This window comes from Mus caroli, unplaced genomic scaffold (assembly GCF_978045245.1).
Source record: "Mus caroli unplaced genomic scaffold, Mus_caroli_1 scaffold_2, whole genome shotgun sequence".
NCBI classification, from domain to species: domain Eukaryota; kingdom Metazoa; phylum Chordata; class Mammalia; order Rodentia; family Muridae; genus Mus; species Mus caroli.
Window position 1 is genome coordinate 54,112,236 of NW_028227257.1, and position 23,948 is coordinate 54,136,183.

A 23,948-nucleotide genomic window follows, 5' to 3' on the forward strand; every position below is an offset into this window, starting at 1 on the left:
AAGTAGAGTCAGATATGTTTGCAGTGTTAGGAAGTTCATCCCACTGCTGGACTTCCTGGGTAAAACATAAAAACCCTGTGGGTTCTCAACCTTGAAAACACAGGTACAGTCAGTACTTCTGCTATGATGGCTAAAGAACTGTACCTTACACTTGAAACAAAATGAACTCCTCGTTTCTTAAACTACCTGCCACAGAGGAGAGGAAACTAGTTCCATTCTCTTCTCCAAATCTCCGTCCTCTGCTTTGAAGATAAGTTTGCTTCCCCTTTGATGAGGAAGGTGAAGCAAACCTCTCTGATAGGCGCTCATTCCCCGCTGACCCCCACACCCTCCACTTCCTCTTCGGTGCTCAAATCAAAGGTCTGCTTTGTCCAGCATCTCACAAATGTAATTTTATTTACTCTTCCTGGGGATCTTAGGAGACCAGTGCCAATGTTTTCATTTCACAACTAGAAACCCATTTAAAGTCACATTATTGGAAACAAAGATTCTGCTCTTCCCACCCAGTGGCTCCACACACTACAGTATTGCTAACACCTGTATATTTATAAGGCCCCAGACCCATTTTGTGTGTGTGTGTGTGTGTAGGAATGTATTTCCAGGATTCCCTGGTTTGCCATTTGATGTTTAAAGAGCAGTCCTGTGTGCCGTTCTGTTCTTTCCCATGCACTTTTCCACTATAAAACAGTGACACTAATTAGTTCTAAGTAAAACTGGTGCTTAAATCTTGAAGTGGGGCTCAGTCTTTGTCCCCGAGGAAGTACCATTAGGAAACACAGGTCTTACCAAGGCACCAACTAATTCCAACCCTCCATAAATCCCCTCGGTGTCTTGTGGAAAACGAAGCTTCTGGTGGTGCCCCTTCCCTGGTGTGATTGATTTCATTAAGTCTGGATTCTGTGAGTCTCTACAGTCAGGGCAGCAGCTTAGTGGTAGCCAGATCAAAAGAATTTAGGATTACCAGCCTTGCAAGAGCCCATTCTTATTCTAATCACTCATTTTAACTGTTAATTTCTCATTCAGTGAGAAGGAGCTTGGTTTAATTAAAAGCAGAAATGAATTCTGCAAATTTGATCTTGGAATATGGGCTTATTTTAAGGCATATTGTTAGTGGTGAGTATCAAGAATCCACCCATGGAAAAGAGTTGGAGAGCCTATAATTTATTTTCTAAAATAATGGAATCAAATGCCTTCTCTTTGTTCAGCTCAGAGGTCTGACTTACAGTAAACATTCTGATGGGAAGATGATGGCGAAAGGGCAGGGGACCCACACTGCGTCACTAAGGCCTCTGCTAGCATTGTTCCCATTAGAACACAATGACTGTAGACAAAGAGGAAATGATAGGGTGAACCACAGCACCCTCCACCTAACATTCACACAGAGGGGACTGCACAGTAAACTCGGGTTTCTCCCTGCTTTTGACCCTTACACATACACTTTACATGAAAAAAAAATTTTACACATATAAAGAACATATAACACGAAGCTTGCCAAAGTGAAAACCCTTTAATCACTTTGATTTCACAATTTCAAGGTTTTGAATGAACTCAGTATGTTTCCTCTACAGTAGAGGTGGCTGGGCAGCCCTGTGGCTTCAGGTCTCTGTCACTGCTGAAGTGGTGAGGCCAGTCCATTTCTGTTGCTGACACAAAGGACTACTCTCAGCTGTCAAATATTCTGAATTCTTAAATGACAGTGAGTAAGAGGCATGGCTTTCAGCATCCTGTAACCCACCATGCTACCTTTTTCCTTTGCCGGGCAGTCTCTGGGGAATGAAGCTTGGGACACTCTGAGACATTAGACTCATTAACAACTCTATTGCTTCAGGGATAAATCCACATCACTCAGAGCATTTGTTCAGCAACTATAGCATTTAAATAAATTCATAATCATCCACCAATTTTTCTCAGTCACCCTTGAGGATTTGAATTCAATGCATTATTTCCTGACACATTTTAAAAATCTTCTGACACTAGCCCAACCACTCTCATTAATGTTCTTTGCTCTTCTTTTTCTTCACATCCTTAAAGGCATTACCAAAGGAACCCTTGGCTACATCCAGGGTGGTCTTACACTCCTGGTCAAATGCCTGATCACCCTGCCTCACTCCTATATAAACTCCTCTGACTTAATTGTTTCCATGTCTGAACCCTTGAAAGTCTAACCAAATCATTAAGTGAAATTTCTCTAATTACTGCATCCTACAAATATCCATCCCCTTTCTCATCTTAAAAATTCATTTCTGATGCAACCAACTTATTCTTTTATGTCTTGTTAATTTTGTAACAAAGTCTGAATTTCTCACAAGTATAACCTGTATGGGTGTCAATAGTAGCTGGCCACTAAAATTTATATACTTTTTCCTGAGTGCAGTTTCAAAAAGAGATGAACATGTTTATGTCCTTTTGAAATGTCAGAGTTTATTGAATAAATATATTTGTATGTGGTTTATGTTAGGTCTCAAAACCTGGGAATTGAGGTACCTATTAACATAATGGTTCTCCCAGCATCCCTCTGTCCCTACCTGTTTCAGAGTCCTTCTAACAGACATACCCCACCCCATACCCCAAACATTTCAACCCTGTGGGCTGACCTGAGCTCTCCTTCCCAGCTGCTCTCCTGTATATAACCCAGCCATTTTAGCTATGCCAGTCCTTTTTCCCTTTGGTCTGCTGACTTTCTTCTGGCTTCTTGACTCTTGGCTCTCTCCTCTTCCCAACCCCTGTACTCACATAGCCTGGCTCAGTCATGTCTACTCTAGACCCTTCCAGACGCCTCTGGCTATATTCTCCCTCCTATCTACAATAAACCTCCTCCTTCACCATACCTAGGACCAGTTACGTCCTCTTTTAATTTCTTTTTATTGTCCAGTTTACAGTCAAATAAATAACTATAGGTGAACAGACTTGTCTCCTATTCCGTTTGAGGCCAGTAACATGCCAGCTTTGTCAATCTGGCTCCGAGATGTCTTTAAATCAGTGATGGTGATACCTCCAGTAGTAGTTTCTGGCTTAGGATTCTTTGGTTACCCGTAGTGTTTTCTGCTTCCAAACAATTTCTGTGAAGAATGGCATTAGAATTTTGATGAGGATTGCATAGAATCTATAGACTGTTTTCGGTAAGAAGCATTTTTCACAGCATATGATTCTCATGACACCTCTTTCTAGAGTATCTTGCAGATTTCACTACAGATGTGCTTCATTTCCTCGATTAGGGTTGAGTCTCTAGAGCAGTAGGAGCTCAGCCAGCAGGTCCTCTGTCAGGATGGGCGCTCAATTGTAGCAGCCTGGTTTTTTGTTTGTTTTTTCATATTTTTTATTGGGTATTTATTTCATTTACATTTCCAATGCTATCCCAAAAGTCCCCCACATGCTCCCCCACCCACTCCCCTACCCACCCACTCCCACTTCTAGCAGACTGGTTTTAACCAGTGTTCAGTGAATTCTTTCTCTACAGCAAAACTGCTCTGCAGCTTCTAGATGGCTCCCCTACTTGGGTTGCAAGCCTATAGCAAGCAGAGAGCTTTCTTGTAGCTAGATTGGGGTTATATGTGGTGATGGGGGTTTCCTAGGATTCTCTTTGGCTTTATTTCCTCCCTACAGAGTGGAAAATCCTTAGTCCTGCATGAGAAGACAGAATGGCAGTTTGTAGAGCAACCTGGCCCTCTTTCTTGTCCTAGGTAGCCACGTCTCTGAAGTTCCTGGTCTCTCTATTGCTAAGCTCTTCTAAATGAACTCTGCCGGTTGTACTATATGAACATATGTACATATGTGCACACACATACACATATACACAATGATAGTTAAAGAAGAGGTCGCAACTTTGAGATAATGTGGAGGGGGTGTATGTGAAAAGGGTTGGAGGGATGAGGGAAGGTAGAAATGATGCAAAAACAGCACTCATACATGAAATTCTCAAAATAAAATGTGTAAAAAAAAGAAGGTATTATATTTTACAATGCAGTTCAATGCTAGGCTCCTAGAAGACTTTTACTTTATTTTCTCTCTCAGGCCCCTGCTGCTTTATTCTTATATAAAAAACACACAGAGAGAAATACTTAGGCTCTTCCGGTCAGAAAAGCACCGGGGAAGCTGGGGCGCAGGGTCTGCTGACACTCGCCAGCTACCCACAACACCCGCCACAGGATCTTAAGACTTCTGGTGAGTGGAGCACAGCTTCTGCTCCAATCCAATTGCGCGGGACCTGAGACTGCATTAGTTAGGGAAGCAGAAACCGGCCTGAGTAGGACCACAGGCCTCATCCGGCTGGATCAGCGCCAGGGTAGCGGGAGCGCAGGGTTGCCTGACACCCGCCAGCTACCCACGACCCCCGCCGCAGGATTTTGGGACTGCTGGTGAGTGGAACACAGCTTCTGCTCCAATCCAATTGCGCGGGACCTGAGACTGCATTAGTTAGGGAAGCAGAAACCGGCCTGAGTAGGGCCACAGGCCTCATCCGGCCAGATCAGCACCGGGGTAGCGGGAGCGCAGGGTTGCCTGAAACCCGCCAGCTACCCACGACCCCCTCTGCAGGATTTTGGGACTGCTGGTGAGTGGAACACAGCTTCTGCTCCAGTCCAATCACGCGGGACCTGAGACTGCTCTGGTTGGGGAGAGAGAAATCCGGCCTACATAGGGCCACAACCCTCTTCCAGTCAGAAAAGCACCGGGGCAGCTGGGGCGCAGGGTCGGCTGACACTCACCAGCTACCCACAACACCCACCACAGGATCTTAAGACTTCTGGAGAGTGGAACACAGCTTCTGCTCCAATCCAATTGCACGCGGGACCAGAGACTGCATTAGTTAGGGAAGCAGAAAAACGGCCTGTGTAGGACCACAGGCCTCTTCCGGCTGGACCAGCACCGGGGTACCATCAGCTACCCACGACCCCCGCCGCAGGATTTAGAGACTGCTGGTGAGTGGAACACAGCTTCTGCTCCAATCTTTAAACAGTGACAACGATAACAACTAACCCCAGAGATTACCAGATGGCGAAAGGTAAACGTAATAATCTTACTAACAGAAACCAAGACCACTCACCATCATCAGAACCCAGCACCCCCACTTCGCCCAGTCCAGGGCACCCCAACACACCGGAAAAGCTAGACACGGATTTAAAAGCATATCTCCTGATGATGATAGAGAACTTCAAGAAGGACTTTAATAACACACTTAAAGAAATGCAGGAGAACACTGATAAACAGGCAGAAGACAATAAAGAGAAAGCACAAAAATCCCTTAAAGAATTGCAGGAGAACACTGCTAAAGAGTTACAAATCCTTAAAGAAAAACAGGATAACATAATCAAACAGGTAGAAGTCCTTACAGAAAAACAGGAAAACACATCCAAACAGATGATGGAAATGAACAAAACCATACTAGACCTAAAAAGGGAAGTAGACACAATAAAGAAAACCCAAAATGAGGCAACACTGGAGATAGAAACCCTAGGAAAGAAATCTGGAACCATAGATACGAGCATCAGCAACAGAATACAAGAGATGGAAGAGAGAATCTCAGGTGCAGAAGATTCCATAGAGAACATCGGCACAACAATCAAGGAAAATGTAAAATGCAAAAGATCCTAGCTCAAAACATCCAAGAAATACAGGACGCAATGAGAAGACCAAACCTACGGATAATAGGAGTGGATGAGAATGAAGATTTTCAACTCAAAGGACCAGCAAACATCTTCAACAAAATTATAGAAGAAAACTTCCCAAATCTAAAGAAAGAGATGCCCATGAACATACAAGAAGCCTACAGAACTCCAAATAGACTGGACCAGAAAAGAAATACCTCCCGACACATAATAATCAGAGCAACAAATGCTCTAAATAAAGATAGAATACTAAAAGCAGTAAGAGAAAAAGGCCAAGTAACATATAAAGGCAAGCCTATCAGAATTACACCAGATTTTTCACCAGAGACTATGAAAGCCAGAAGATCCTGGACGGATGTTATACAGACACTAAAAGAACACAAATTCCAGCCCAGGCTACTATACCCAGCCAAACTCTCAATTAACATAGATGGAGAAACCAAAGTATTCCACGACAAAACCAAATTCACACATTATCTCTCCACGAATCCAGCCCTTCAAAGGATAATAACAGAAAAAAACCAATACAAGGACAGGAACCACGCCCTAGAAACAACAAGAAGGTAATCCCTCAACAAACCTAAAAGAAGACAGCCACAAGAACAAAATGCCAACTTTAACAACAAAAATAACAGGAAACAACAATTACTTTTCCTTAATATCTCTTAATATCAATGGACTCAACTCCCCGATAAAAAGACATAGACTAACAAACTGGCTACACAAACAAGACCCAACATTTTGCTGCTTACAGGAAACTCATCTCAGAGAAAAGGATAGACACTACCTCAGAATGAAAGGCTGGAAAACAATTTTCCAAGCAAATGGCATGAAGAAACAAGCTGGAGTAGCCATTCTAATATCTGATAAGATTGACTTCCAACCCAAAGTCATTAAAAAAGACAGGGAGGGACACTTCATACTCATCAAAGGTAAAATCCTCCAAGAGGAACTATCAATCCTGAATATCTATGCTCCAAATACAAAGGCAGCCACATTCATTAAAGAAACTTTAGTAAAGCTCAAAGCACACATTGCACCTCATACAATAATAGTGGGAGACTTCAACACACCACTTTCACCAATGGACAGATCATGGAAACAGAAACTAAACAGGGACACAGTGAAACTAAGAGAAATTATGAATCAAATGGATCTGGCAGATATCTACAGAACATTCTATCCTAAAACAAAAGGATATACCTTATTCTCAGCACCTCATGGTACCTTCTCCAAAATTGACCACATAATTGGTCACAAAGCAGGCCTCAACAGATATAAAAATATTGAAATTGTCCCATGCATCCTATCAGATCACCATGGCCTAAAGCTGATCTTCAATAACAAAATAAATAATAGAAAGCCAACCTTCACGTGGAAACTGAACAACACTCTTCTCAATGATACCTTGGTCAAGGAAGGAATAAAGAAAGAAATTAAGGACTTTTTAGAGTTCAATGAAAATGAAGCCACAACATACCCAAACTTATGGGACACAATGAAAGCATTTCTAAGAGGAAAACTCATAGCTCTGAGTGCCTCCAAAAGGAAACTAGAGAGAGCACACATTAGCAGCTTGACAACACACCTAAAAGCACTAGAACAAAAGGAAGCAAATTCACCCAAGAGGAGTAGACGGCAGGAAATAATCAAACTCAGGGGTGAAATCAACCAAGTGGAAACAAGAAAAACTATTCAAAGAATCAACCAATCAAGGAGCTGGTTCTTTGAGAAAATCAACAAGATAGATAAACCCTTAGCCAGACTCACTAGAGGGCACAGGGAAAGCATCCTAATTAACAAAATCAGAAATGAAAAAGGAGACATAACAACAGATCCTGAAGACATCCAAAACACCATCAGATCCTTCTACCAAAGGCTATACTCAACAAAACTGGAGAACCTGGATGAAATGGACAAGTTCCTAGACAGATACCAGGTACCAAAGTTGAATCAAGATCAGGTTAATGATCTAAACAGCCCTATATCCCCCAAAGAAATAGAAGCAGTCATTAATAGTCTCCCAACTAAAAAAAGCCCAGGACCAGATGGGTTTAGTGCAGAGTTCTATCAGACCTTCAAAGAAGATCTAATCCCAGTTCTTCACAAACTATTCCACAAAATAGAAACAGAAGGTACTCTACCCAACTCATTCTATGAAGCCACAATTACTCTGATACCTAAACCACAAAAAGACCCAACAAAGATAGAAAACTTCAGACCAATATCCCTTATGAATATTGATGCAAAAATCCTCAATAAAGTTCTTGCTAACCGAATCCAAGAACACATCAAAACAATCATCCATCCTGACCAAGTAGGTTTCATCCCAGGGATGCAGGGATGGTTCAATATACGGAAATCCATCAACGTAATCCAGTATATAAACAAACTCAAAGACAAAAACCACATGGTCATCTCCTTAGATGCGGAAAAAGCATTTGACAAGATCCAACACCCATTCATGATAAAAGTCTTGGAAAGATCAGGAATTCAAGGCCCATACCTAAACATGATGAAAGCAATCTACAGCAAACCAGTAGCCAACATCAAAGTAAATGGTGAGAAGCTGGAAGCAATCCCTCTAAAATCAGGGACTAGACAAGGCTGTCCACTTTCTCCATACCTATTCAACATTGTACTTGAAGTCCTAGCCAGAGCAATTCGACAACAAAAGGAGATCAAAGGGATACAAATTGGAAAAGATGAAGTCAAAATATCACTTTTTGCAGATGATATGATAGTATATCTAAGTGACCCTAAAAATTCCACCAGAGAACTCCTAAGCCTGATAAACAGCTTCGGTGAAGTAGCTGGATATAAAATTAACTCAAACAAATCAATGGCCTTTCTCTACACAAAGAATAAACAGGCTGAGAAAGAAATTAGGGAAACAACACCCTTCTCAATAGTCACAAATAATATAAAATATCTTGGCGTGACTCTAACTAAGGAAGTGAAAGATCTGTATAATAAAAACTTCAAGTCTCTGAAGAAAGAAATTATAGAAGATCTCAGAAGATGGAAAGATCTCCCATGCTCATGGATTGGCAGGATCAACATTGTAAAAATGGCTATCTTGCCAAAAGCAATCTACAGATTCAATGCAATCCCCATCAAAATTCCAACTCAATTCTTCAACGAATTAGAAAGTGCAATCTGCAAATTCATCTGGAATAACAAAAAACCTAGGATAGCAAAAACTCTTCTCAAGGATAAAAGAACCTCTGGTGGAATCACCATGCCGGACCTAAAGCTCTACTACAGAGCAATTGTGATAAAAACTGCATGGTACTGGTATAGTGACAGACAAATAGACCAATGGAATAGAATTGAAGACCCAGAAATGAACCCACACACCTATGGTCACTTGATCTTCGACAAGGGAGCTAAAAACATCCAGTGGAAGAAAGACAGCATTTTCAACAAATGGTGCTGGCACAACTGGTTGTTAACATGTAGAAGAATGCGAATCGATCCATTCCTATCTCCTTGTACTAAGGTCAAGTCTAAGTGGATCAAGGAACTTTACATAAAACCAGAGACACTGAAACTTATAGAGGAGAAAGTGGGGAAAAGCCTTGAAGATATGGGCACAGGGGAAAAATTCCTGAATAGAACAGTAATGGCTTGTGCTGTAAGATCGAGAATTGACAAGTGGGACCTCATGAAACTACAAAGCTTCTGCAAGGCTAAAGACACCATCAATAAGACAAAAAAACCACCAACAGATTGGGAAAGGATCTTCACCTATCCTAAATCAGATAAGGGACTAATATCCAATATATATAAAGAACTCAAGAAGGTGGACTCCAGAAAGTCAAATAACCCCATTAAAAAATGGGGCTCAGAACTGAACAAAGAATTCTCACCTGAGGAATACCGAATGGCAGAGAAGCACCTGAAAAAATGTTCAACATCCTTAATCATCAGGGAAATGCAAATCAAAACAACCCTGAGATTCCACCTCACACCAGTCAGAATGGCTAAGATCAAAAATTCAGGTGACAGCAGATGCTGGCGAGGATGTGGAGAAAGAGGAACACTCCTCCATTGTTGGTGGGATTGCAAGCTTGTACAACCACTCTGGAAATCAGTCTGGCGGTTCCTCAGAAAATTGGACATAGTACTACCGGAGGATCCAGCAATACCTCTCCTGGGCATATATCCAGAAGATGTCCCAACCGGTAAAAAGGACACATGCTCCACTATGTTCATAGCAGCCCTATTTATAATAGCCAGAAGCTGGAAAGAACCCAGATGTCCCTCAACAGAGGAATGGATACAGAAATTATGGTACATTTACACAATGGAGTACTACTCAGCTATTAAAAAGAATGAATTTATGAAATTCCTAGCCAAATGGATGGACCTGGAGGGCATCATCTTGAGTGAAGTAACACAATCACAAAAGAACTCATACAATATGTATTCATTGATAAGTGGATATTAGCCCAAAACTTAGGATAACCAAGATATAAGATACAATTTGATAAACGCATGAAACTCAAGAAGAATGAAGACCAAAGTGTGGACACTGTGCACCTTCTTAGAATTGGGAACAAAACACCCAGGGAAGGAGTTACAAAGTTCGTAGCTGTGATGAAAGGATGGACCATTTAGAGACTGCTGTATCCAGGGATCCGTCCCATAATCAGCTTCTAAACGCTGACACCATTGCATACACTAGCAAGATTTTGCTGAAAGGACCCAAATATAGCTGTCTCTTGTGAGACGATGCCGGGGCCTAGCAAACACAGGAGTGGATGTTCACAGTCAGCTATTGGATGTATCACAGGGCTCCCAATGGAGAAGCTAGAGAAAGTACCCAAGGAGCTAAAGGGATCTGCAACCCTATTGTTGGAACAACATGATGTACTAACCAGAACCCTGGAGCTCTTGTCTCTAGCTGCATATGTATCGAAAGATGGCCTAGTCGGCCATCAATGGAAAGAGAGGCCCATTGGACTTGCAAACTTTATATGCCCCAATATAGGGGAATGCCAGGGCCAAAAGAATGGGAATGGGTGGGTAGGGAAGTGGGGGGCGCTATGGGGGACTTTTGGGATAGTATTGGAAATGTAATTGAGGAAAATATGTAATAAAAATATAAAAAAAAAAAGAAATACTTAGAAAGCTAATTACTTGATTTTTGGCATCTAAAACTTATCTAAGCCATAATGAAGATAATAATGAGATGCAGATTGCAGTTCCTAATCAGCAATGAGAGGGAAGCAGATTCTGTGATTCCAGCAGAAGATAAAATGGCATCTAGTGTAGCGCAAATATAACTCTCTCCTTATGACCAGATAGCCTCACGTCCTTGGATTACTAAATTTAGTTGAATTGGCAAAACTCAGGGATGCTAATGATACCCTCTGTAAACGCAGCGCTTCACAGCTAGGCATGAGTGCTGTAAGCATTTCAGCCCTGTGGTCTCTCTGTGAAGGTACAAGTAGATGCCCTATGGTAACGCAGCATTGCAGGAAGGAGTCTGACTGTGCTTTCCAGCATTGTAAAGTCCATGGTGCTTCAGTTTGCCAATTCAAACCATAAATTTCGTACAAGAGAAACAGATACACAAAGATAGGAAGACAAAGGTAACTCTCTTGAATTCTAATACGTACATAAGGCAGCGGCTGAGCTGCTGAGCTAATGAGACCCAGAGTGTGAAGGGAATCTATATTGGGACCTAGGGTGAGCAGAAATCATTTTTAATTAGATAATAAGAATATATTCATAAGCACATAGACTTTCTTCAAAATACTCAATATGTCCCTATTTTACTGAGATGAAATTGCATGTGTATTTTATTCTTTACTCTGCACGTCACACACAGTTTGCTTAATGGCCACCTGAGTTTTCTTTCCTTTATTTTCCTGACAGTTTAGTACTGGACAAAAGTCTCTTTCCAAGAGCTTTCCTTCAAAGTACATCTCTTCTAAAGAAAATATATTAGTGATGAGCCCCAGTGTCTTTTCTGTTTCAATAATTTATGCATTCGCTTCGTTAATACAAATGAGATGCTTGACCTTGCTTTAGAGTCACTGAGCTAAGGTCATTTGCATTCTAGAAGAGCTCCTAAAATAAAGGCTGCACAAGCGTCTGGGAGTAACAGGACTCACTGTGCAAGTGTCCTTCTTAAGGACAATACTGGGCTAGAAGTAAATGAAAAAAGTTTCCCTGTGCACACATAGTAAGGCTGGCATATTTTTTCACTGGTCAAATTAAAAAAGAAGAAGAAGAAGAAGAAGAAGAAGAAGAAGAAGAAGAAGAAGAAGAAGAAGAAGAAGAAGAAGAAGAAGAAGAAGAAGAAGAAGAAGAAGAAGAAGAAGAAAACCATTGAAGACGTAAACTGTATCAAATGCAGTCTTTGTGACTTTTCAATTAATCTCCGCAAGTTTTCAGAGATTCTGCAAACAGTGAGTACATAAACACCATAATTAAAATGTTTTTTCCCTAAAATAAAATCAGAGAACGGTGGGAGAGGGGAGACTAGCCAACAGGCATTTATGAACAATACTGTGTATTGGGAATGTCTAGAGTTCTTAAATTTTGTAACTTTTCTTTGACTATTTTTATTCTTCAATTCCTTTACTCGTTTCTTCATTTATCTCTGACCTTTACACTGAGTTCTAAATCTGCCCAGTTTGGGTTCTTTGCATGGTTCCTACTTTCTACGAACAGCAGTTCCCACACCGCCCTCAGATGCTATGCATTGCAAGCATCCAATGGAGGGCCGTGGGTATGGAGCTAGGCTTACTTAGTCCTCAACGCTCACTCCTTCAGAAACTGCCATCACACAGACATGTGTTAAAGAAACACTCAAAATTGTGACCTCAGCATGCCTGAGGCTAAGAATCAGAGAAGCCTAGCCTGGGTTACATAAGTTGTGTTAAAATAAACCAAAAACAAAACAAACAAACAAACAAACAAACAAAAAAAAAACAAAAAGCAAGTTTAAAAACTTGGTCTGATTTTTTTCCTCAGTTGCCCATCCTAACTCCAAGCTACTTTGGATCTGTTCCAAATGACAAATGCCAGTTCTTGGCTACCAGTTGTTTTAACCTCTGATAGTATTAAATGCTTACCTGCCTCTGGAATTTCAGGCCAATATCTAGTAGCCCCTTTTGTAATGCATCAAGAATCAATTTAAAAAGAGAAACTTTTTTCAGCCCTTGTTACATGCTTACTGAATGATTTCACGAGAATGACCTTAATATAAATTAATGAATTTAACATACTCTAAACACCAGCTTAATAAAGCCAGGGGTAGAATATTCATTTCTTCTGCTGCAGCCACTTTAGCAGCACTCTCCCTGCCTCTTCCTGTGCTGTGCTCTCTCTCTCTCTCTCTCTCTCTCTCTCTCTCTCTCTCTCTCTCTCTCTCTCATATCACACCGAGGGTAAGCACTGCTGGGACAAAAGTGCAGATCAATGTGGCCTTTGTGAAGAAAGAAACAATTAGAGTCTCTTATTATTTTGTTTTAGTTAGAGACTTGAAAATCGAGGATATTCTAAAGAACCCAAGATCGTACGCAATGCCTATACTCATGAAAGAGTCCGTAGCATCAAAAGTAGCAACCAAGGTGAGCCCAGGCGTCATTGTAAGACCTTCCTATGTTCAGTTGCCAGTGTCAGTAAAATCCACTGGCTTCACACAGTAATTCTGATGAGCATATCCCCAGCGTGTATCTTAGAAATAATTTAATGATCAGAGATTTGTTAATCATAAGTTTAAATGTTCTATTTTCTTCTGACAATACTACCATCTCTAGTGACAGTTTAAAAATAACAAAAACCACACCCCTTATCTTTTCTTCATCACAGTTCTCTGCTGTGGCTCCTCCTTTGGTTGACATACAAAGACACCCTCTAGGGCTTCCATGAGGCTGTTATGGTTCCCAAGGCAACCAAAGGGATGTGAGCTACTGTTGTTCTGTCCTCAGTTTTAGGCGTGGTCCTGGAGAAGACGACACTGGAGGTGCCATTTCTTGAGTACCACAGCTTAGCGCCTCTGTGGTTTGTTTGTTTTGTTTAGTTTTAAGGGAATAAGAGATAGTTTATTGTGCAGCCATTTTGAGTGACTGTGGCTAAGAACACAGATTTGATTTAGATTACCCCAAATTCCATGTTCCATTGTGGAGTTAGTTTCATGAAGTTTTATTGTTTTATAAAAACAAAGAAAGTCATGAACCAAGGTAATTTTAAAATGCATGGGTGGGTACATCAGAGAGTGTGTACAATAAAATGGGGAAGATTTTCCAGAGGCCCCAAAATGCTATCCCATGACACTCTTAGCTTTGGGGTTGATGGATGCTAGTGGCTGCTAAGTTAATAGATTCCAAAAGAATTTTATCTGTTCACCACATGTTAGTTCTGACACAGAGATAGTCAAGTGTGACTGTTCTGAGGGCTAAAGCTAGCCTGAGATAATGCAGTTAAGCCCACATCCACTCCCCACACTGTGCCCTAATCCTCCACTCTGCGCCCTACCTGCAACATTTTAATGTCCCCCAGTACTGAAGTTGTAATCAGGCAGGCTTAGTCTCTGCAGACACAGTGTCTTCGCAGGAGTTTTGTTCACAGCTCCACCTGTTGGGCAAGCATCATGTTCTGTGCATGTCATCTTCTGTGCATGCAGGGGCCCTATATTATTTATTAACTATTATAAAGTCCCTCGTGGACTTAAAGGCTTGTTCCTAGGGTCCTCATCCTTTAGATGATACTGAGTATGCAGGACAGCATTTTCAGAAAAGAGGACTAATTGTCAGAGACCATCAAGAAAGACATTTCTAGCCCAAGTCCCTGTGAGTCAGCACTGTGTTGCTTTAGGCAAGAGTTGATACATTCATTGGCTTAAAAGTCTAAATCTGATCTCTTTATTTAAATACTAGTCAGATTTTAAGTCTGTTACAGTCTTTCTTGACAAATCTTATTGGGTCTGACCATTATTCAGGAGTGGAAATTATGTCCATATCAAATCAATTTTCTTCATTTACATGTTCATGTATTTCCTGGGTTTTAGCAATCTAATTTAGTAAAATCTCTTCCTACCTTAAGTATTTAGTAAGTTTTTGTGTCCCAAACCAAAATCAGTTTGAGTTTATCTGGTCAGATGTAATGTCATACCATTTTCTTTTATGGCCAGACTGCCAGACTGAAAAACTGAAGAGATGTAATAGAAACTACATACCTACTTCTCAACAAGCACTGGGGACAGAGGGGTTTCTAAAAGGCTAACCAACCATTCCCAGAGTTCACTAGAGAACTACCTTAGAAGTACAAGCAGTTTTCTATGCCATTGACTCCATCCTAGGGCTTATCCTTGACTGCCACTTGAAAAGGATGAGCCATAAGTTAAACAGTAAATAGCAAGGTTTTATTATAGTTTCCAAAGCCAAAACCTGGAGCCTACCATGGTGCTTCTCCTACTGTGGAGGTGGGCTCCTATCTCAGTCAATGCTTGGGTCTGGGATGTTCTCAAGGGCTCCAGTGCTGCAGGCTTGTCCCTGACTGGGATGGTGTCGGAGGATGGAAAATCGTGGGTGGTGGAAGGTGATAGGATCCAGCTAGAAGCAGTATATCACTTTGAAGGGTGTTTACCTATCTGTCTGTCTGTCTGTCTCTCTATCTGTCTATCTCCTTTTCTCCCTTTCTCTCACCCCCTTCTTTCCTGTTTTTCAGACTGAATAAAATCTACTGACTGACACTCAGCTTTGACATTTAACAAAAGGCTACAAAGGAAGCATTGTGTTAGGCACAAACACATGGGGCTTGCTTGGAAAGACAAATGCTGCCCATTTCTCTTCCATGTGGATTCTAGATTTAAACAGAAATGTGTGTTTATGCCTATATAGGGCATGAAAGTGAATAGGGCTAAGGAGGAATTATAAAAGGAGGAGATGAGGAGAACAAAGAAGGTGAATAAAGAGGGAAGAAAGAAAAAAATCCCACTTTCATTTGGGATCTAGGTGTGTGTGTGTGTCTATGTGTCTGTGTTTCTGTGTATGGGTGTCTGTGTGTCTGTGTTTCTATGTGTGTGTTTCTCTGTGTGTCTGTGTGTCTCTGTGTTTCTGTGTGTGTGTCTGTGTGTTTCTCTGTGTGTCTCTGTGTTTCTGTGTGTGTGTTTCTCTGTGTGTCTTTGTGTCTGTGTGTTTCTGTGTGTGTGTCTGTGTGTTTCTCTGTGTGTCTCTGTGTTTCTGTGTGTGTGTTTCTCTGTGTGTCTTTGTGTCTGTGTGTTTCTGTGTGTGTGTCTGTGTGTTTCTCTGTGTCTCTGTGTTTCTGTGTGTGTGTTTCTCTGTGTGTCTGTGTGTCTGTCTGTCTGTCTGTCTGTCTGTCTGTCTGTCTCTCTCTCTCTCTCTCTCTCTCTCTCTCTGTGTGTGTGTGTGTGTGTGATAGGACAACAGAAGAGGGAGGGAACATTGAGTTGGAAGTTGGGGAGGATCAGGATATTGTGATAGTCAGGGATGACTATAAGCAAGATACAATAATATATTTGTTGTAATGAGACTGATTATCTAACAATAGCTAATACATTAATAATAGATGAGGCATGATAGATGGATCAGTGAACAGACAGACAGATGGATGATAGATAGACAAAATTACAAAACAGCATTCTGAAAGACCATTTGTTGTAAGCACTCGTAGCCTGAGCTGCTGGATGCTTTTTATTAAGAAGGGACTGGGGAGATGGTTAGGGGCACTCTTGCTTTCAGGGTTCCGCTTTTAGGACCCACACAATGACTCAAACCCTCTATAACTTCACTTCCAGGGGTTCCAGTTCTGCCTTCTGGCCCCTGCTGACACAGCACTCATGTAAGGGACATAAATAGTACAGACAAAACAATCACCCATGTGAAAAGAATAAGTCATTTAAGGGATGCTGTATAGAATTTTCTTTTGTGTATTTTGATACATCCCTTGGGGTTTTCTTCATAGATACCGTGTAAGTTTATCTACAGCTCATTATGAACAGAGAAGTGTCAGTGACGTGTGGCTTTTCCTCTCTCCAGCAGTCCCACTATAGGAGCTTGGGTCCAGAGTTTCACAAAGTTCTCTTTGACTTTGGAGGCCAGAGCCCACTGATTCTATACTATCTTAAGATGCACGAGCTAGGAGGTATTTCCGTCACTCACAATCTGAAGGGAAGCAAGTTCACCAAGATACTCCGAGAGCCATATCCTTCCTAAGTTTTATCTGAGAGCCATATCCTTCCTAAGCTTTACTTCAAGGCAATCAATTTCAAGGACACTAAAAACCGTTTTCTTTCTGTCCAATTTTTCAACGTGTTTTGACCGACAGCTCATGAAGCATTCACTTGTGCCTTGTTTACCTCGGCAGCACAATTGGCTGAGCTAGCTGTTTTCCCCTTTAGCTTCACGACTGTGATCTCCCATGTGAGGAAAGTCCAGACCTTCTGACCTGGTTATGCTGTGTCCTGAAAATCTAACTTGCCGCTTTGTTGTTCCATGCTAGTTCAAGCATTTGTCATAATTTTTGGTCATTGGTTTCTGATTCCTCAAAGAGAGTCTCAGGCACTTGAAAAATAGCCACCATGGTTCAGGACTCACTGCAGATGAAGAGGAGCTCTGACTGAGTCTAGCACCCAGGGGAGAGTGCAAGATTCTTCTTTATGATATCTATTTCTATCTTTAAAAATAGAAGATTACACTTTACAAATACTCAACAGACGAACACCCTGACTGAGCTCTGGCCTCCATTTATATGCTCCTATGGAGGGGTAATGGTAGATCCTTGTGCTCCTGTGGTTTGTCAGTAGTGCAGAACATTACCATTGGTGGTTTGTTTGGTTTTATCTTTTCAGGTGACAAGGAAATTTATAAATTCTATCACCTATTTGAATAAGATTAATATTAATTAATGGAGCAATAGTTTGGTAATAGTATTTAAAATGCAATATAAATAAAGCAATATAAATATATAATATATGTATATATATGTGTATGTATGTATGTATGTATATATATATATATATATATATATATATATATATATACATACTTTTATATATTTTTAAAAACAAGAAAGTGGCCAAGCCATGCTCCACCTGTCATCAGTCTTGTGTGGCAAGCTCTTTCATCGTCTGAGCCATCTGGTCGTTCCTTTAGCAACATGCTCCTAAGAAGAATTTCATGTACAGGGAAAGACCAATGTCTTGCCGTGGGCTGAGACAAGTCTTTGTGGAGTCTCTCCTGTTTTTTGTTTTTGTTTTTGTTTTTGTTTTTGTTTTTGTTTTTGTTTTTGTTTTTTGTCATGACCCTTCCCTGAGCTCTTGTCTCAACTCTCATTCCTCACTTTGGATTCTAAACTTGTCTAATTATTGTCTAGCTATTTCAGCTCATGTTCACTAAGTGTCTGCATCTGCCTTCTTACCTGGGTGTGCCTTCATTACCCACGTCCAGGAGCCAAGCCATTTCTTGCAGTTGTTTTAACAATTATTGACAGAAAACCTATTACATTCTGGGTAATATGTTATGTGCTAGAAATATGGCCACAAGCCCACCTTCAGAGAGCCCATTCTCTATTTTACCAGGTCCACTAAAGAGGCAGTCTTTCTGTAACCATGCTCACACAGCTCCTTCAGCACTCTCTATTCTCACTGTGTCCTCAGTGGCTGGAAGCTGCCACTCACTGGACTTAAAGGATGGAGGCATGCTCAGAGGGTATAGAGCAGGCTTCCTATGCACAGACTAGTACAATATACACTAAAGTGTGTATTTTTCCATGTCATGAAGTATCAGGACCATATTTGACACGAAGATGAAGAACACAGTGTTGAGCTGGTGACCTTGATCTTAATCTGAGAGGAGAAAGAGGGTCTCCAGGTTGCCATTCTCCATGGAACTAGCACTCCAGGCCAGTCGGCTCCTTCTCCATCATTTCGTGCAAGACTATTTGTCTATGTGACCCAGTCTCAAGATGACCTGAGAAAATGTCCCCAGAAGGGTGAGATCAGGAGAAGGGGAAAGAATGAAGTGTAAAGACGGCAAGAAGCATTGGCTCTGAGGGGAAAGCCTGTTTGTGTTACTCTGGTGACATCCCAGGGCCACAGCTTTGCCTCTTGTCTGTCGCAGCAGAAGGATCATGAAACCATCATCAGGTAAGGGACAGGTGACGTCTTAAATCTTGCTCTTGGTAAGGGTGTGTCCCACTCTATCTTTAGATGACTTTTACTTGAAGCAATTCTTCACTTCCTGAGGGCTTGGCCAAATTTCTTTTAGAAACTGTCAGTTAAAAGTGGAGGATGAGGACTTTTGAGGTGAAAATTGTTTTTTCAAGAACTTACAGAACAAAAGAGCTTTGTTTGGCCAACCCGAGGATGAGCATGTTTACTGCAGCTACCTTCAGCCAGGATTAATTGGAAAACTGTCAGTAATATGAGGTCCTTTCTTGTTACAAACAGTTTAGGTTCTGGGGTGGGTTTTTTTTTCCCTTTAAAAAATGCAAAACACAGCAATTCACCAACTATTGTCACTGTGATGGTAAATAGAAGAGTTCAGGTGCTTTGGGTGGTTAGATTGGGTCATTTCTGACTTCTTAGCCAGTTTTTGAATTTTAAAGTAATAAACATGTTACTATACCTACACAAAGAGGAATGTTTGCAAAAAGGAAATTCCCAACATGACCACCCCATTAGGGTCAAGGTTTTTATTGTGGGTAAGAGAGAAAATGGCTAGAGGCATGTGAAAGAGTCCAGAGCAGAGAGAGAAGAAAACAGACTAGGCATGGCCAGAACTAGGGAAACGAGAGGAAAGGAGGGAGTGGTGGGGGTAGCAAGAGACAGCACGTGGTGAGAGAGATGGGAAAGTACAAGCGAGTAGGGAGTGGAGAGCATTCGGGACAAACCACCAGGCTGGGCTGTAAGGGCCAAGGCTGAGGAATGGCAAGGAGCTCCTGCTGTGAGATGGAAAAACCCACTCACAAGTTCCTGAGAGGCACTGGCTTTGATATAACCACCAGAAATCCTATAGTGCAGCTCACACTCATTTCTAGATATATGTGAAGGGCCTGAGACCTGATAGTTATGTCTCTCAGTGTCTCAGTGGAGAAGATAAGAATGAACAGGAGAAAGTCTCATCCTGGAAACTTAGGAACAGGTTGGGTATGTGGTTTTAATTCAAGAAGCATAATAAAATGACTGGTCATGGTGGCATGTGCCTGTGATCTTAGCATGGCAGAGGAAGGGGGGTCAATACCAGTTCCAAGTCAGCCTGTGCTATATAGAGAGGAAAGAAAAAGAGGAAGGAAGGAAGGAAGGAAGGAAGGAAGAAAGGAAGGAAGGAAGGAAGGAAGGAAGGAAGGAAGGAAGGAAGGAAGGAAAGGAGGGAGGGAGGGAGGGAAGGGAAGAAGGGAAGGGAGGGAAAAAGGAAGGGAGGGAAGGAGGGAGGGAGGGAGGGAAGGGAGGAAAGGAAGGGAGGAAGGAAGGAAGGAAGGAAGGAAGGAAGGAAGGAAGGAAGGAAGGAAGGAAGGAAGGGTAACAATCCCAGTTTACATCAGTAAGGAAAACTTTGTTTCCCTTGCTTTCTCTGTTGGGGAAAGGCTACACTGCCCTTGCTGATTCACATCAGCTGAGAAGGGCCTGGCCCAGTGCTCCAGCGCCCTTAGCATGCATAAGGCCCTGCATGATCCCCAACCTCTTAAAAGCAAAGAAACAAAAAACCTTTAAGTAGAAAAATAAAAATTCTTTCAAGTCCTTAGAGGTTAGGACTGTAATAAATCCCCAACATGTAAAGCCGGCTCTGTAATGACCTCATTCTCAGCTAACTTCCTCTCTCTCTCTTTTTTTTTCTTTTCCTTTTCTTTTTCTGGTTTGTTTGAGGCAGGGTCTCCTGTAGCCCAGGCTACCTGGAAACTCACATTCATTGTGTTGCTGCTCTGTAGACTCCAACCTGAGCATTTCTTCTCTGGGGTCTTAAACACAAGGTTTCTAGAACCCAGTGAGAAAAGAGACTCTAAGATGCTCAAAAATAAATTAACTTAGCTGAGTTCACTTTTTCTGGTATATTTTTTTTCTTTCTCCATCTGTCACCCCTCTTGACACATAACGGGGGTTTTTCTTCTTCTCTGGTCATGTTTTCTTCCTACTTGGTGTAAGGTTTCCCACAGGGCTCCTCAACTATACCTCTCAAAAGCTGAGACCTCCTTTCCCACTAAGCGCCCGTGTAGCCTTTATCCCATTCTGAACCTGGGATGTCACCTCTCTGCTCAGGAAGTTCAGCTGTCCTAACCAGCAATGTGGCTCTGTGAGGCCATTCACTCTCAAGGCAGTCTGATTTTCTTCCTGAGCCGCACACTGATGCAAGCTCCCCACAGCACAGTGGTCGTGGGCTCTCACAGTTGTGAAGCAGCGATGTGCGAGTCCCCACCTGCTTCAACTCCCTTAGCTTATAGAGAAGCAAGGATAACCTCAGTGTGTCTCCCTATTGCCTGGGCCCTGGAACCCTCATGAGGGACTTCAAGGGAATGATGAAAGGACAGACATACAGACACATGGACAGGAAAATTGGGATCGGGTGGGGGTGTGTTCACTTTGATAAAGTGGTACCTAATACTGCTGGCAACCTCCACCCTTGCTGTATTTGTTAGGCATAGCACATAGGGTGGGGGTATTTATTAGCTAGTCTCTGGAGAAGGTCTCTGGAGTTGAGCAGTCTACAGAGCATGTTCCAGGAGAGTCAGGGCTACACAAAGAACCCCTGTCTCAAAAGGTCGATAGCTTTTGTACACAAGTGGCCACTCCCTCACACACAGACCACTTCTTCAATTCTTCAGTCTCCTCAATTTCTTCATCTATAATTGACCCCACCGCTTCTATGATTGACTCTATCCTGCTACATGGAGGGTAAGGACTCTAGACTCTGATTTGAGGCCTCTAGGATATCTCTCTCAGTCTTGGTTTGGTACAACCAACCACAGCAGTTGTGACATCCAGAAGAGAACAATTTGATTTGTCCCCAAATGGCTCCTTCTCCATGTAGTGGCTTGCCATGCATCCTTGGAGCTGTGCGTGGGGAATGAAGTGTGATGTCAGTCCAGACCAAGGGACTGGAAAGCGCTGTTGCCACAGTCTTCCCGGAGGGGCATAAAATGCCATTATTCATAATTTACAACTTTTAAGTACTCTATGTTTCTTCAACTGGGATATAATCGTGGTTTTAAGTGTGTGTAAAGAATAAAAATTAGGACACTTATTAACACACATTAACAAAAGTCTACTGAAAACACAAGAGAACGCTGAGGTCTTCGTCAACACCAGCATAATGCAGGCCAGAACTTCACTGTACAGTTCAAATAGACAAGGACCAAGCTTTGAAAAGAATCAGAATGTCTTTATGAAGAATTTATACCCAACTCATTTCAATAAAGCCATATGTTAAAATCTGAAATTTTTAGGAACTGAAGTATAACTATGTTGGTACCAATAGTATTTTCATGGAAAACCCAATCCCTCAGCATGTCAAATAAATCATGTCACAAAAGCTTACCCATGGAAGCCATACTAGAGACAAAGAGGAACTTCTAACAAGTACTCTAGGGGATCAATTAAGCAATAGCAGGAAGTGGATGCATTCCAGACTGAGCATTTTAGCAAGATCCATCTCTACCTGGAAAAGCATCATCAATTATTCAAATCCCCATACTACAATGATAGGACTTTCTGCAGCCGTTTCCCAGAGAAGCAAAGACCTTCAGTGCATTAATGTACAGAGAGCATTCCAGGCAGTGGAAGCAACTCGATGACTCCAGATCCTCTGCTCTGGGCTGGCAGATTACTCTGTGGCTGAGGGAAGATTCAGTATATCTTGGATTGCAAGATTCTTGCTTAGTAGGAAGTGAGACTGCCTTTTCCCTACCATGTGTCTGCCCCCTATTCCCAACTAACCTAAAAGAGTGGGCATGCAGACCTCTATTGCTAGGCTCTTGAGAAGGAAACTATAAGCTCATATACGAACACCAAGATATAACATCCAGACTGGAAAGCACTTCAGGTACAGGCCCTCAGTGGAAAGTTTTACAAACATTAGAATAGTCCCTTCAGCAGAGCACTATGGTGCATACCTGGAGTGCCAGCTTCCTCAGGAGTGAGGTAGGAGGATCAACTGAGCCCACAAGTTCAAGACCAGCCTGGCAACATCTCAACAACAAGGAGCAACACATCTTGTCTGTCTACAGCAGTTTACTCTGACTTGTGCACATGAAGAATTGTGATACTGTAGTTGTGAGACACCAACTATTGTGTTAAAATAATGTGAGACAGCTCTGTACAGGACAAATTGAGACGCAAGAAAGGGGAAACACTTTCAGCTTGGGGATTGCAAGAACATAGGGCAGTTTTCTCTTTTGATTATGTTGTTTTGTTTTGTTTTCTATTATATCTGTATGTTAGTATTTTGTGGTTTTGAGGCAAAGTCTTGCTATGTAACCCAGGCTGACTGATGTGGAACTGGTGATCTCAGCCTCCCACATGCTGGGATGACAGGTGTGTGCCAGCAAACTCAATTATATATACTTTTTAAATTTGTTGAATGAAACATGTATCCCCACAAATAGGTTTTATAAGACTTAGTTTCCTCCACTATAAGGTGAGGTGTGCATTGCTTCATTTCAAGCTCTGAGAACTACTGAACTTTTAATGTTGACTATTCATGAAGTAACAGAAAATATAACTGAAGGATGAAATGTCAAATCCAGAATTTGGAAGTGACCTAGACACAACCTGGGGTTATTTTCTTTTGAAATGTTACCTTCTAGATTTGATTCATACCACAAATCAGCTACTGCTCATAGACACATTTGGTGACTTCACTTAAGCCTGAAGAGAAAGTGGCTTATACGGGGTCATCAGATCTCAAGATGTCATTATCCTGAAGACAATGGTATGGTTCTGACCGCACATTATTAGCAGAGTGATCAACAAAGACCAGGAATGCCAAGCAGACGGGCCTGGCCCTCAGTCATGGTTACCGTCTGAACACATACATGCCATGGTTCCCTCCTGGAGAAGTGCATTGCCCTTGGCAGTGCACTGCAACTGAGGTTCCAGTCTCCACATGAAGGCTTGCCAGCAAAAAAGCCTACTCAGATGGCCTCTGCCAAGCAGATGGTGACACAGCCTTCCCACATCCAGTAAGTTATTTCTATTAAGTGAAAGACTTGCCCTGGGAGACAAAACACCGGCCTAAGTAGGGACCTGAGCTTGGCCATGCTGGTCTAATGCCCACTACTGGGCCAAGAATAGTTTAAAGCCCAAGTCTTCAAGGCCAGAGGCTATAGGTCCATCCTAACTATGAGGCAGGGTAAGAGGCTAGACCTCCAAGG

The 23,948-nt window shown here is 41.9% G+C and overlaps 1 protein-coding gene across 1 annotated transcript in view; it reads left to right on the top strand.

Moving 5' to 3' along the window:
• Fam227b (family with sequence similarity 227 member B) overlaps positions 1 to 23,948 on the top strand; it is a 170,158-nt gene that overhangs the window by 138,957 nt on the left and 7,253 nt on the right. The window contains exons 12-13 of the mRNA XM_085834499.1: positions 13,095 to 13,192; positions 16,622 to 16,787. Of these exons, the coding sequence (XP_085690625.1) occupies positions 13,095 to 13,192; positions 16,622 to 16,787 (264 nt within the window). The remainder of the gene's footprint in view (positions 1 to 13,094; positions 13,193 to 16,621; positions 16,788 to 23,948) is intronic.